This window comes from Rhodamnia argentea, chromosome 6 (assembly GCF_020921035.1).
Source record: "Rhodamnia argentea isolate NSW1041297 chromosome 6, ASM2092103v1, whole genome shotgun sequence".
Lineage (NCBI taxonomy): Eukaryota > Viridiplantae > Streptophyta > Magnoliopsida > Myrtales > Myrtaceae > Rhodamnia > Rhodamnia argentea.
In genome coordinates, this window is record NC_063155.1 from 23537103 (window position 1) to 23552917 (window position 15815).

Consider the following 15815-nt stretch of genomic DNA (forward strand, 5'->3'; position numbering starts at 1 on the left):
ACTTCGATATTTCCAATTATTGTTGTTGCGTGTAGTTCTACTGGTGCAGTGCAGAGTCAAACAGGGGTTTGAAGGTAGCCTAAGACCAAAACATAGTCAATGTTCATTGTTTTCTGTTTAAGTGTTCAGTCGAGCAGGGGTTCTCGTCTACCCATGAAGTAAAAGCTAGGCACTACCGCTTTCATAGGAAAACACTAGCGTGGACCTGGTTCAGTTAAATTGTGCATGATAACACTTTTGAAAATAGATTTCTGCTCCATAAGTATTTTTAGAGCAGAAATTCATTTGACAATATAACTTTTGAAGCAAAAATCTATCCAAGTAAAAATTTTTACTTCGAAAGAAATTTCCATTTCTAAAATTATTTTTCTCTCAATTTGAGAAGTTAAAAAAAATAATTTTTCTAACTCAATAAGTACTTCTCACTTCACTCTCTTTTTATTACGCTCTCAACCTCTTTTCGATTATACCCACCTCCGCCGCTGCTGATCGTGTCGGGCCGCCGCCCATCGCCGACCTCCGCCGGCCGCCTCCCACGACTATCGCCAATCGTCGACCATCGCCTGCCTCCGCCCACCGCAGGTCTCGCGCATCTGCCACCCATCGACTACCCCCGATAGCTAACCACTGCCGACCTCCGCCAACCATCGCCCATCGTCGCCCCGCCATAGCTAGCCACTGTCGACCTCCGCCGGCCACCGCCCATTGCCAACCTTCACCGGCCGCGATTGCCACCAACCGCCGATCTTCGCCGATTGCGACCGCCGCCCCTTCTTTGCCGACCATCGACCACCACCACGCGCGGCCCGTCGCCACGGGTCGCCGATCTCCATTCCTGGATTAAAAAATAAATAATAAATTTGTATTTTTAAAAATTAAATAATATTTTAATAATAAAAATATTCTTAAATAAATTTAAAAAGTTCAAAACTGAAGTAGAAATTTTTCAATTGCCGATAATAATTTTTCATAGAATATTTTGTATTAATAATATTTCAGAAGTAGAAATTTTTAACGGTTACCAAACAAATTTCTATGATCGGAAATAACTTTTGGAGTAGAAGTAAAAAAATTAACTTATGCTTCTGAGAAGAAGTAGAAAAATCAACTTATGTCCATAAATTGATTTCTGAAGCAGAAGTGTTACCAGTGCCCCCTTAACTTAGGACATGACCTAATGTCAGATTGTCATGGGACCTGCATGCTGCGTTCACCTGAGACCCGCAAAATCAACAGTTGTGATCCAGCCTTGCAACTCGGATTCAAGGAAAGAATTAGCTGTTCTCGTGGTGGAGACCTAGCTCCTTGGAACAGCTTTAATCTACCGGTCCAAAGTCTTTCTAGGAAGGTTAGTTTCTCAACGCCTCAATGTTGTTTTGAAGCGATATTTGACTACCGATTTTTATCTTCTCGGCATGAGATGTTTAAGACTTAGCGAAGATACAAATGCGGACATAGAAAACAAGTGCATCATAAGTTTTCAGTAATTTGAGATATTGTATTTTATCTTTCAACTTTTAGGAAGAAGATCAAAAGCGGGAAAAAAGTACTACTTTGATCTGTACATGAACAGAACCTTATAATCTGGGAACTAGAATAATTTCAACTTCATATTATAGTTCAAGTTTCATGATTTTTTTCTAAGATTTTATCTGGTGTGGAGATGCTCATGCTAATTTCAGTCTCGGGCTTTGCTGCAGAGCCGTCCTTAATTCAAGGGGGAAGCCTGGAAGGGCGATCATCAATCATGATCCGCCAGTGTAATTTTCCTCACTTCAGCTGCTCAGGCGTTACACGTTCTTGATTATGTACTTTATGACTACGTAAAAGCTGCTGCATTTTATGTCGATCGCCACGATTCCGAACATCGCCATGTTAAAGAAGAAGAGGAAGGCGATCATGGGGATGACGGAAGGTGAGGAGAAAGGGCGAAATTATTGGGGAACCCCAGCCATGTGGCGGACGTGGAGGAGGGACAAATCAGAATTGATTGTGGGTGTACGAAGTGGGGAACACCCTTGATTTACATAATTAGTACGACAAGTCGTGTCCTTGGAAGGGGGTTTTTGATTTCCAGAACATGGTTTGCGCGCATAATAGTGAAACATGTGAACGTGCTTGTGCTTCGACAGTAGCTGTGTAGATGTGCCCATCACGGGACCTTGTCTCTGTTAATGTCATCAGTTAAGGTCCCGGGGGGCTTATGTAGGGGAGGACGGAGATGAGGTGAAAAGTCGGATGTTCTCCAGCTGCTTGACTGGGCCACGCTGCCGCGACGGAAATGCCAGTAGGAAAAGAAGGAAGCTTCCTTCATTGTCGCAGGAAAATGCACTCATGGAGTTACTTGTTGCACTGCTTGCAATTCTGCAGACGCGCAAGGTCCCCCTGTTCCTTGCCAATGGATTCCAATTCGGGGATGGCCCCATCGCGTCCTTGCCGGGGTGCGGTTTCTTGAACCTGTGAACTTAACGCATCTCGATCGCAGGAACATTTGATGTATCAACAACAAAGAAATGAGTGAACCAAATATGGGATGCTCTCCTGCAGCTCATGAATTCACTGATCCTCTCTGATCCAAAACCAAGGCCCACCATTGAAAGTGAAGTGAAAAAGGTGGAATAGGCCGTCCATGTCCACTATCGAACCAAAAAACTACTCCCACTAGTCCTAGCACCACCTTTTTTCCTTCTCCAATATCCACCTAAATTTTTTTAACAACAGATTGAGGCATGCTCACTCCCTGTCTATTCGATTCGTGAATCATGCCATACAACTACAAAACCCAGAGGGGAAAAAAGAAGAAAAAGGGAACTGCAGGGGACCTACACTAGTCTCCTAGTCCATTCTCACCACTTCATGAATAGACTATAATCATACAAAAAAAAGCACCCTTAATTGATTAGATACGTTTTCGAAAGGTAAATGGTCGGTCAGAAAAGGTCACCTGTGCATGCTCGTAGACACGTTGGCAAGCTGAGAAAGTCCAGGTTGAGCAACAGTGCCGGCCGGTTCCTCAAACTTCAATCAGAACTCATGTACAAGGGACACTGGAGAACCAACACTGGGTCGGGCCCAGATTTTCAATTCGTATTTTTACCTGAATCAATCTGGAGTGGACTCATCAGCCAGCAGAAGACGGAATTCTATCTTGTCTTCATCAGACACATTCATATATACAGATCAATTAAGCTTCATAAATCTTGAAGCTTATCTGTACCACGAAAGACTTCAGGAGGTGAAAAAAGGCATGAAGATGATATCACTCTTCCTTGCAATTGTAACCTAGTCACCTGGAGAAACTCTCAACCTAAGCTAGTGCTTTATGGAGAAAAAAAATCAAACACTCAACAATACTATAGTAAAAAAATCCAGATTGAACAGTAATTAGAAGACTGACAAAGTTTGTCATTTTGCAACAGTTTGCCTTACCTGAAGGATACAGCATTTCGCAGAATCATTCCTAGCAAATACAAGCAACACCAGGAAGCTCCAACTTTTATGGCAATAATAAAGGAAGAAAGAAACTCAACACTTCAGTTTAAAAGAAAAGGAGGAAATCATATTTTCTTATGACGAGCAACCCACCTTAGGTAGGTAAGACTTGAGCCAAACCTGGGAGGATGACCCAAAAAACGGAATTGTTTGCACTTGGTGGTGCAAGAGGTTGAACCTGTGCCATGCGCTTGATGCACATACACATGCCTGCTTCTTAACAACTAATAACCCCTTTCGACCAAAAAAAAAAAAAAAACAACTAATAACCCCGACAAGATTGAGAAAAAAGAAAAAGAAACCACTATTCTTTTCTTCATTGTGTTTTATGCTTTCCCTCGTCCTATTGTGCTCTCTTGTAGTGCCAATCAAAGTTCAGAAACTCCCTTGTGTTCCTGCGCATGGTTTTCTGACTTTCAGTTACATGTTCCCTCTAGCCACAGAAATGGCCACCAAGCATCATCCAACTTGTACCATTCCTCAACTATTCGACGAACATTAAAATGAAAGAACTTTACTTCGGCATCAATAAAAACCTAATTCACCCTTAGTCCTCAGAAACACCAGATAAAGATTAGGCAGCTCACTGTGCCTTTAAATCAAACTCAAAATATGGAGTTCTTGTTTGCAATCCAAACTGGTGTACTGAAAAAATAACCAGAAGTTTCTTAAAAAAAAAAAAAAGAGTCATCCTTGCATCTTCTTACTTAAATTTTCTTCCTGGTGAAACATTTAAGCTCGCGAGCTGGAAATTTAGGCTTGCTGCAACCAGTCCTCTTCCATAGGCAACAGTCCTGAAAACCTTAATTTGTACTGAGATGTCTGCTCTTGTAATGTTTTGAACAGAACGAGTTCATCCCCTCGACAAGGGACCTTGTCCAAATACCATAAGGAACTCCAAATGCATCTGAATGAACCGGGAAAAGAAGCAAGTTGAAATGGTCTGCACCTACATTCCCTGTCCCTTGGCATCCTAAGCCATATTCAAACAAGAGCCTCACTACATAATCGGGACCTAAAAAAACTCCACAGTCTATATTATTTCCCGAATTTCCTAAGAAGTTTCTTCAACTTTGCTTTCAACTACTGAAAAAATGAAGAGACTGAACATTGAGAAGTTTGTCACTTGACTACATCATAGGATCATGCAATAGGAGCCTCAAGCTAGGCATAAGCATACTTCTATCCAATAAGAAAGTCTCACTCAACAGCACATGCAACTAAGAGAACAAGCAATCTCCCGAGTTCTCTGCCGCTAAGCGAGCAAATGGGTAATGCTGTAGTAAGCAACTGAGAGCAGGATGCAGTAATTGATAAGATAAAGGAGAAAGATGGTTTTGCATCGGAGAGTGCACCAAAAAGAACATTGCAGTCACAAAAGTTCATGCCTTACCGAGGAATGCAACATTTTAGCCTTTTAGTACCTCCAAATGATCATGATACCCTAAAATTACCAATGAGGAATCATATGATTCCTCATCTCACACATATCCAATTTGAGTCTACACTGAATTCTCACTTATCATGGTCTTTGATCTAGACGTACAAAGCAACATGCACAAGAACATTACCCAATTTCAAGTACCAATCTAGAGCTTCCAATTTAATCCAGGACACACACCACCAAAAAACTCCAGTGATCATGTTTGCATATGGCAATAGCAATCCCATCCCATACATATCACAGTTCATACAGCCACAGAACATTGTTACCAGCCCAACCACTTCAATTCACCAATCTAGCCAGGCAATTATCATCAGCAAGATCGATACTGAAAAACTAAACTCGAAATATTCACCTCCATTTCAAGATTTACTGAACCCCATTTAGTCTAGTCGCCCACCAAGACAAACGAAATTACAGAGAAACAAAATGAAAACCCGGATACGACATCTGTTAATATAACACAATAAATACAATGAACTCCACCGGAGCCCCAAAAAAAAAAAACCAACTTCACAAAAAGAAGGAAAAAGAAAACGCAGAAACTATCTGTAAAACCAAAAGAGACGCAAAACAAAAACAACCCAAAAGCATGGGTTGGATGGTGAGGAAGTTACTGTACAGGAAATCCACCCGAACCAATCAATCGGAATGCGAGTCGTGGCGGTAGTCATCGTAATCGACGGGGGTTTCGCTGCCGTCGGAGTCGGAGTCATCGGAGGCGTAAGAGTAAGAGTAGTAGGAGTCGGGTGGGGCCACGCAGAGGAAGGTCCAGATGAAGAGCGCGAGACGACCCAATTGATGGAGAGGGAAGCAGCAGACGAGATCCAGCAGCTGGCGGCTGCTCACCCGCTCCGCGACCGGAATGCAGGCCGCGCTTTGCCACATGTGGGCGGATTCGTGGGCGACTCTCAGTATCATCACGCCATTGAACACCATTTCTTGGTTCGTTTTTTCTGCCTGGGATTCTGTTGTCAGAATCGTCGAATCTGTCCGAGAAGTGGTGGGACTGTGTCGGAAATTCCTGATGAATCTTCGAGGTCGGATTGGATTGTACCTCTCTCTGTCTCTTGCTCCCAAGAAAGTCAATTTTGAGCTTGGTCTGTCTGCATTGGGGTTCTTGGAAAGTCTCGGTTATAATTTACTAATTAAAAGTAATGAAAGTCATCATATGTATCGTCTATAAAAAATTAATAACTACAATTGTCTAAAATTATAGTTACCTGCAAAACGATTTTTTAAAATGGGTTAACATCACGAAAAATTCTAAACTGATACACCTGTGACAAATTTTTCCTTCGTTAAATTGGGATAGTACCTTGAAAAATCTCAAATTAATACAATTGTGATAAATATAGGATGAAAATCCCAAACCGGTACACTCATGAACTTCCATATATCATCCAACTTAGCAATTTAACGATTAGATTTAATGAAAACTAACGTATGGTAAATTTGTCATGGGTGTGCCGGTTTGGGATAAATCTGTCACAAGTGTGTCGGTTTAAGATTTTTTGTGGTAAAAAAAAAATAATCAGAGATAGATTTGTCACAGGTGTATCGGTTTGGGATTTTCCGTAGTATTAACCCTTTTAAAATTCATATCCATAATTAATCTTATCACACTATCAATTAATTTGTCTTTTCCTAAATGATTTTCTTGCTCTCGTGTTATTTTATAACCATATATTCTGAAATACATTTTATTTAGTTTTTTTTGCTATGTGTTTGCGTGTATCTTTTAGTAACGTTTCATCATTTTCCAACCTCGCCTCGAAGTTTCTGCGTCAAAGAGCTTCTAAAAGATGTCGTGATAAACGGGAAGTACAATACCTTAGGACAAATTGTAATCCCAGAAATATTTGATTTGGCAACCCATAAATTAATTAGATTTTGCTCAATTAACCCATCTATGTGTCGATCTGTAGTAACCAAACTTTCAAGGAGCTGAAATTCAACACAAACCGCAAGACAATGCCCTCGATTTCGAGTAATTATTTCAAGCGGTTCCCTTGATTATGTATGGTTGTCTGTCAACAACTTCATAGACAGTAGACGTCATATTGTTTAAGTTGTAAGGAATGTCGTATCCCATCAGTTACATTTTCGTTCGTTCATTGAACAAGAAATTTACTCAATATTCTTGTTACTTCAATATAATTTAACTTTCTCTAGATCAATATATAGATTTCATGTCCCTTTTTTTGAGAAAATCAAGGAAAACCATAATTTTGGGTTAGACTCTATGTTTCCCTGGTATCAATCACTTTAAATAAAGTGCAGAATCCCAATCAAATATTCACAGAAATACCTGGAATTGACGAATGACTTTTCTCGTTTCCTTCGATATGTGGACTCAAAGAGGACTTCCTAAGGCCGATCCTCCTAGAAGTCGATGAAAATCGACAATACAATTTGACTTTACACTCCTCAATTGTTATCATGAGCGAAAATTTATCTCCTTAATATCTCATAAACATTGCTCGATAGCATGTGTATCTAATATGTTTATTAGAATGTCTCGTAGTAAACGATGTATCTCCTAGTCAAATGTTGTCCAACGATGTTGCTCGAGGGAAATTACCGCAAGAGTCATAAACTTATTATATATCGGTCAATTCAATGTTAAATATTTTAATTTGGCCAATTTAATTCTGAATCTTTTGACAGTTTGCTAATTTAATCCTTTCGGTCAATTTTGATAAAAAATCGCTTACCTAGTGGCCTAGGGTTGGAAAAGAAAAAGAATAAAAAGGAAAGAAAAGAATAAAAGAGAAGAAAAAGAAAAAATATATATAAAAATTCGATTTTCTTTTTAAAAATTGCAGAAATTGTCCAGTTAACGTTGGAATTGCCACATTAGACGACCGATATTCACATCAACATTTTTGGTCAAAATTGACCGGAAGGATTATATTGACAAATGGTCAAAAGTTTAGGACTATATTGACCAAATTAAAAGGTTTAGTACTAAATTGACCACCGTAAAATTATAATTTTTTGTTGGTAATTATCCCCTGTTGCTCATGCACGTTGAATAGAAATTGGGGGGGCCAAAACTTGTCGAAAGAAATGTAGGGCAACTGGTAATACAAATCTAATAATTAATCACATGGAATTATATAAAATGAAACTATATTTTGTTCGTAAACATCTCAAGAACAGTTTGTCACAGCCAAGCCAATTAAACCAACTATAACCTATATTGAGATTCTTTTTTTATTATTATTAGTGATAAAATAGGAAGGGATGACTCGTGCAATCATCCCTATGAATCTTACCATAAAGTTTTTCGACCCGTTAGGAAATGTCCGACTTGAGCCATAACCACTCAATCACCTAATTAATTTGTAAAAATTCATCAGTATCGCATGAAACTCGAGGACCATTGTAATCACATGGTTCTACTCAATGTACAGTATGTACCACCAGGCATTAGGTACAAGATTTGAGTCGCCACTCCTCTCATTTCAAAGAGTTTTCTCTTTTTGAGTAAAATTCCAAACCACGACAAAAAGTTCATTGCATGCTGTAAACATCTTTTGGAGAAATTAGCAAAAGAGCCCTTGTTGTTCCTACAGGTGAGTGCTACGGAGCATGCGGATGTCCCCTACATCCATCGACAAAAAGGCAATTTAATAAAGCCTACACTTCACCTTTTTTTTTTTTTTGGCCAAATTTCATTGCACTAAGTTTGGTCCTTTACTGGTTTTGACAACGATGTGATCTCCAAATTTCAAGTGTCGCCTACCTCGCTTCTTTTGATGTCCTACCTGATTCAGATGTTAAATTTCGAGGACTGCGTCTATGTTAATAAATATGGTACATTCGGAGGTGGGAATCCAAAACCCTCTTAACCCGTGGCGACAAAATAATCACGCGATTTTTTCTATTTCATTCTAATTAGGATGCTCGAAATAATTAAAGGTCGCATAACCTTTTCGATCTTCAATAGAGGGGGAAACAAAAAACTAAGTTATGCAATATCAAATTTGCCTTGTTAGCTACTGCTGAATTCTACCCCAAACGCAAAAAATCATGGAAAATTTAAGTAGTGGTTGCAATCACCTTTCTTTAGGGTCCACCTTGGATTTTCGGGGGTGGGGAAGCTCACAAGAGGAAGAATGAATTAAACAAGAAGAAAACGAAACTTGCATTAGGAAGAAGGCCTTAGATAATCACATCTTTCTTTGTCTTGAAGTGGAGGTTTTTAGATTGCTTTGGCCCAAATCTTCTTAGGCATAAACTTGAGAGACTTGATGTTCCAAGGCCATTATGATGGATAAAGCACAAATGTGAGGCAAAGTTGGAAGCTTTAATGGCTAATCATTCGCATAAAGATGACTTTTGCCATATGCCTCTTTTGCATCCGTCAATGCTTCACGTGGCTTACGAATCCAGCACCGAAAACCAATTTATCGAGATAAGCTGGAGAATTACCAAAAAAAAGTTTTAAACTTCTTGCAATTGTACCAGTTCAGTTTTCGAAATGCACTTTGTTCTATGTATTCAATAAGTATTGCATGACTAGATAAATCAACGAGGAAATCCTTTTTTTTTTTTTTTTTGCCAATGCAGTTCTAAACTTTTTACATTTGTCTCAATTCAATCAATCTGAATAATTTTGGTCAAAAATTGCCGACGTTGAAGCTAATCATCCTACATGGTACATCTTTATTAATATTTTAAAAAAATTGATTTTTTATGATTTTTATTTATTTTTATTTTTTTGCACTAAAGGCCGGCGAGGTTGTCGGGATCTAAGATAAGCAAAATTGAAATAGATTTAGGACCCTAAGATAAGCAAATCCCATCAATCGTTAAAGTATCCAACCGGGCACTAAGGGGAAAGAGTACAGTCTTTTGTCTTTAGTTTATAGTAAGAAATGGAGAAATTTCAAATAAGGACTTTTTTTTTTTTTTTTTTTTGGTCATATCAAATAAGGACTTGAAACAAGCAAAAGTTGAACCGGACGACACCAATGTGTAACCGAATGTTTATACTGCCGCTTATGCAATTTCTGTTCTTGAAGGCAGACAAAAAAAAATGAAACATTTTTAGAGAATGATTATGATTCGTGAGACATTTGCAGGATTGATTGGCATCGGCAAATGGGAATGCTGCTGGGTTCAAGAACGAGGACGAACGACTCGCGCATCATGTAACGTCGCCCTTTCTCTCTCCTCTCTCTTCTTGGTTATCATGAGGAAAAAGTTCTAGAAACCCACACCTGAAGAAATGATGCCATTGCATGCTGGTTGGTAAAAATTTTTCCTTTTCAGAAAAGCAACTTTTTAATCCAAAAGTTGTCGTCGGCAAAGTATGGGAATGGCAATCTTTACTGTGTTGGTATTTCTTCTGGGGAGGTATTAACAGTCTACGTCATCCAATTGCGGACAGTTGTCTTGTTCTTTCCCTCCCTGATCTTCCATTGTCCCCTCTCTATCTCTCTCTCTCGACTTCCCAGCTGTAGTTTCCTTCTTTTTGTTCTTTCTTGACCTCGCCACTTCCGGGTTGGAGATGGGTTTCTTCCAGTTTCAGCTTTGATGATGGAGTGGAGTGTCCAAACAAAGAGGGTAGCATTGTTATCTTCCACAGGGTTAAACCGATTGCCTCCAAAGTTTCCACCATTGTAGATCAGAGCAGGGCACCGACAGTCCTACGAAATTAAGGTTGTTCAGCAGGAGAACAACCATCTGATTTTATTTTCCTTGGAAAATGAAAGCTCTCTTTTTTCTCCTTTGAACTTGGTTTTGCTTCTGGTGATGATCTCCCAATTTGGGTGTTCTGAGCAATTTACATTCAATGTTCTGCTTCTTAGCTTCTCTCCCCCACCCTTGCGCAAATCTTGAAATTCTACAGATTTCCAGTTCCTCCTCCAATCTTCTTTTTCCTCCTCTTTACTTGTGCAGAAGTAGTGTGGGTTGACACATGTTTTTGATTACCAGAGCAGTGAATTTTTGGCTTTTTGATGAGGTTTTTGTTTTGCAAATTACATTGCCCTTTCATCTGCTTCTGCAAACCTGCTCCTCATATTTACACACCGGGACCACTGAAATTGGAAAGTGCCCCTCATGTCCCTCCTTCCACAGTTGTCTCTGTCCCTGATGCTTCTCATCAGTTGTCTGCTCAGACCAATGAGGTCAAGCATGATGAGCGGCGGCAGCAACATCAACAAGGCGAAGTTGGTAATTGCGTCAAGAGTAGTCTCAAGAAGGCAACTTTGGAGACCAAAGAGTCGAGGAAAAAGCAAGTCCAATGGATGGATTTCATGGGGAAAGAACTTTCTGAGGTCAGAGAATTTGAGTCAAGGTTTGCACTTTTGCCTTCCTGATCTTTTATTGAAGATGTTACGGATGTGAGTGGTTAATTTTCACTCTGTTCTCCAGGATTGCTCGATTAGCTGTATGACATATTGTACATAAACCGAGAAGGATCTCACTTTCTCTAGAGCAGTCTCATGTTTGTTTACTAGAATGTGAGGACATTCCCAACAGGAAACATTAGAGTGGCCATCAAGTACTAGGTTGGACTTTCTGTGACACGGTACAGGAGTTGTCTAAGGGAGCAAGAGTTGTGAGAGAGATCATTGATTATTTACTTTCACTGAGTTGAGAAAATGGGATCATTGTGCTGAGGATGAGCAGCAGTTCCAATTTAATTTCCTAATTTGGGACTTCCGGAGACGATGAACGAGCAAATACAAAGTTAATCATAGAGATAGGCCTTGAACTGCTTAAATTTGTTTCTGAAAATGGTCCTTTTCCAACATAGTATGATAAATCCTAGCCTGCAGAAGAAATTGATCGTAGCAACTTGCTCGAATGCCAAGAGAAAGTCCTCTTATCTAGGAAAAGAGGAGAGAGCAAGAGCGTGACACGAGAATAGGTCTTATTTAGCAGCTATCTCATGCAGAGGCAGACAGGTAGAATGTATAATACATGTTGGATTGAAGGTATATGCTTAAGGGCTTCCTGATATACATTGCTAAAATCGTCGACATCCAAGCATTTCCGCTTCTTTCCACTGTCTTTTGCCGGAGATGATCGATCTAAATTCTATGGGTGTAGGTCAAGGTCACGATGGCTTTGCCAGTTTTTCTTTTAACTGTCTCGCTGCAATCTGCATTGCCAATTCTACTTAAGAGTCTCTGTTTGTGTTATTTCCAGGGAAATGCATCAAATCTGATTGTTCATGCATTTTCTGTTTCCTCGCGCAGTGAAATACACGACAACTACAAAGATGCAGAGACAAATAGAGGCTGCGTCTGTGTCATTCTTTGATCAGACCGGAGAGATGAAAGAACAGTTTGCGCTTCTCGTCTCCACATTGTGTCCACCTGCATCGGTGAGCTAGACAGTTCTCTGCATCGATATCGACTTCCTGATCGAGTACCTCCATCAATTGCAGCAATTCCGGCTCCGGATTCGACACTTCATTATGTTGAATCAATCTTGCAGATCTAGGCACTTGATCCACGAAAGTGCATCTGAAGTATCGTTTGAAGCCAACTAAAAGACATATACAAGAAGAGGGATTCATACCATAGAAATTCACTTTTCCTTGATCTGAGAATCAGACAATGTTTCCTCGTTTCGCCACCATCAGTTACATGTTGCGTTTCCAAGGTTAGGATGCAGGGGTTCATCTTGATGTTCTTTCTATCGTGGCAGCCCAAAAATTTTCACTGAGAAAATGGGAACAAGAGACTTAGATTCATCCATTACATAATCAGCTCCTTCTAAAAAATACATGTAGCCACGGAAAACATACTGCTGCCCAACTTAGTACAGCAATGTCTCACCTGGAGGCAGCAGACTCGATTACTACATTTCGAGTGCACGGCTGTGAGTGCCGGTAAAACCCGAATCGCAAATCGGGCAAGTTTAATCGAGTAATTTCCTTCTTGAGCCGCATAAGTCGAGTCGCTTTATTTACAAAATTTCAGGTTTTTGCCTATCTTCAATTCGGCATGCCCTTTGTTCATATCTAGCTTGGAGATGTTCATGTGACTTACGTAATATTGTCAATACGTGGACATCATTCAAGTCAAGTCTCCCACCTTTGACTCCCAAAAGCATCTACGAAACAAAGATTTATAAGTAATTCTAAAGACCGAACGTCCCAATTATACGTTTTCAAATAAAATTATGTATAATTAGAACCGAATGCGGAAACGTAAGGAATTTTTACTTACCTCTAACCATTGATGAAGACAATTGACAAATCGGAATTCGCGGAGCTTTGTGTGATTGATGACAAGTGCCTCTAGCCAATTGTCCTCTCTATACGACGGAATGTGTTATTTGTAGAAACGTACGTTCTGAATGAACATTGGAATGGAAACTGACGATTAGAGGGTTTAGCTTGGATGACCATTTTATATTCTTCCATTTGCACCCCTTCGGATAACGTCGTCCATCAAAATGTTATTGTAATTTTTGGGTGTCGTAACTCTTGGGCGAGAACAGTTATCACTTAAGTTAACGCGATCAATAAACATTAATGAAATAATCAAATGTGGGATCACATTATCTATAATGTATTGTAACATTCTCCCACTTGATCCCAACATTTCATCAAACGAAATATTGAACTAAATTCACAAAAACTTCATGCTGAAGACAAAGCACACGAATCATGGCGATATGTTCTCTTAGAATGAGTAGTATCTTCCATGTATCACAATGCACTTTATCTCATCTAAATCAGCCCATATGTGATAATATGACTTAATGAATAAACCCTATATTTATGATATGTATACTTAATGAATAAACTTGAAGTTTATTCCAAGTCAAAGATTACTATTTTTCTTAGAATAAATGAATGTGTACACCAGGATTGAGAAAAAAATATCATAAATAAATAAGAGTTTCACTAATTCGTCCATATGAATAAAAATTACATGATAAGATCTATTCCCATCATAACCACATGATCCTTGTATCTCATTGGTGGCATGCCTTTAGTATAAGGATCAGCTAACATCAATTCAATGCTAATGTGTTCTATGATCACTTTTTTTTTTTCCTTAATACGTTCCCTTATGACTAAATACATAATGTCGATGTGCTTGCTTCGACTACCACTCTTGTGGTTTTTAGCCGTGAAAACTGCAGTTGAATTGTCACAAAACATCATTAATGGCCTAGCAATGGAATCCACAACTTTAAGTCCCGAAATGAAACTCTTCAACCACATACCATGCGAGGTGGCCTCAAAATAAAAAACGAACTCAACCTCTATAGTGGAAGTAGCAACTAAGGTCTGCTTCGCACTCCTCCATGATACGGCTTCGCCAGCAAATATAAAGATGTATGTAGATGTTAATTTTCGAGAATAAACGCAACTAGCAAAGTCCGAATCCGAATAACCAACTATCTCTAGGTTATCAGTCCGCCTATACATAAGCATGTAACATTTTGTACCTTGAAGGTACCTCATCACCTTCTTTGCAGCTCTCCAGTGGTCAATAGCTGGATTACTTTGATATCTTCCCAACATTCCCACAGTGAATGCAATGCCAGGTCGAGTGCAAACTTAAGCATACAATGAACTTTCGACAGCAGAAGCATATGTAATATTTTTCATTTGTTCCCTTTCTCAATCATTCCTCGGGTACTTGTTCAAATTGAACTTATCACACTTCACAATAGATGCTGTACTTGATGAACAATCTTTCATCCGAAATCTTTCTAAAACTTTATTGATATAGGTTTCTTGAGACAGTCCTAAAATGCCTTGAGTCCTATCCCTATGAATCTTGATGCCAATGAAATAAGATGCCGCGTCCATATCCTTCACGTCAAAACTGTTAGAAAGAAATTATTTAACCCAATGTAGCAACCCCTTATCATTGGTTGCAAGTAAAATATCATCCACATACAGCACAAGGAAACAAATTTTGCTCCCACCGACCTTTTGGTATATATATTGATCCATGACATTTTCTACAAAATCGAATGAAGAGATGACACTATGAAACCTTAAGTACCATTGATGAGATGCTTGTTTCAAGCCATATATAGATTTCTTAAGCTTGCATACCAAATGCTCATCATTACAAGAGGAGAATCCCTCTAGTTGTTTCAAGTAAACCTCCTCCTCTAGCTCTCTATTGAGAAACGCTATTTTCACATCCATTTGATGCAATACCATGTCAAAATGGGCAATCGATGCCAAAATGATATGAAAAAAAAAATCTTTCTTAGATATCGGAGAAAAAATCTTCGTGTAATCGATTCCCTACTTTTGAGTGAATCCCTTGGCAATGAGTCTGGCTTTATATTTCTCAATGTTGCCCACCGAGTCCTTCTTAGTTTTAAAGACCCATCAACTGAATAGATGAATTCTATGACAGATTACGTTAGATGCCATAGAATTCATCTATTCCTTCATGGCATTGTACCACAAATCGGATTTATCCCAATTCATGGCTTGTGAAAATATTTCAAGATCATTCTCGGCTCCTTCATTCTTGCGAATACACAACGTAATCACTAGGAATTACTGATTTCTTCATTCTAGTAGATCTTCTTAATATTGCATCGATGTTCTCCTAGGAAACATGTCGTTCAACTAGTTATTCAACAGTTTCTGGTAATTCTTGAACAATCGGATCTACTAGATCAATAACAGTGTGTCGTGGAGTCTCAATGATTCCGGTTCGACTTGAGGGGCGTTATTAACAACAAGCAATCTAGTACTCGATGTAGAAGGTTGAACATCCGAATGATTTTTCTAAAGAACAAGGTTTCCTGATCAATCGATCCAACTAATCAAGTTATTTTCAAGAAACTTCACGTTTCTCGATTCCACGAATCTAGTGGTATGAGATGGATAATAAAATCTATATCCCTTGGACTTTTCGGCTTA

The 15815-nt window shown here is 39.2% G+C and overlaps 2 protein-coding genes across 2 annotated transcripts; one reads left to right on the forward strand and one right to left on the reverse strand.

The window, feature by feature from the left end:
- Positions 1-5273: 5273 nt before the first annotated feature.
- On the reverse strand, positions 5274-5987 carry LOC115753197. The gene has a single exon (XM_048281458.1). The coding sequence runs from the start codon at positions 5873-5875 to the stop codon at positions 5579-5581; it is 297 nt and encodes a 98-aa protein (XP_048137415.1). The 5' UTR covers positions 5876-5987; the 3' UTR covers positions 5274-5578.
- Positions 5988-10142: 4155 nt separating this feature from the next.
- LOC115753196 lies at positions 10143-12612 on the forward strand. Its single transcript, XM_030691715.2, has 2 exons — positions 10143-11249; positions 12157-12612. Exons 1-2 carry the CDS (start codon positions 10909-10911, stop codon positions 12218-12220), a joined length of 405 nt encoding a protein of 134 aa, XP_030547575.1. The 5' UTR covers positions 10143-10908; the 3' UTR covers positions 12221-12612.
- Positions 12613-15815: the final 3203 nt, after the last annotated feature.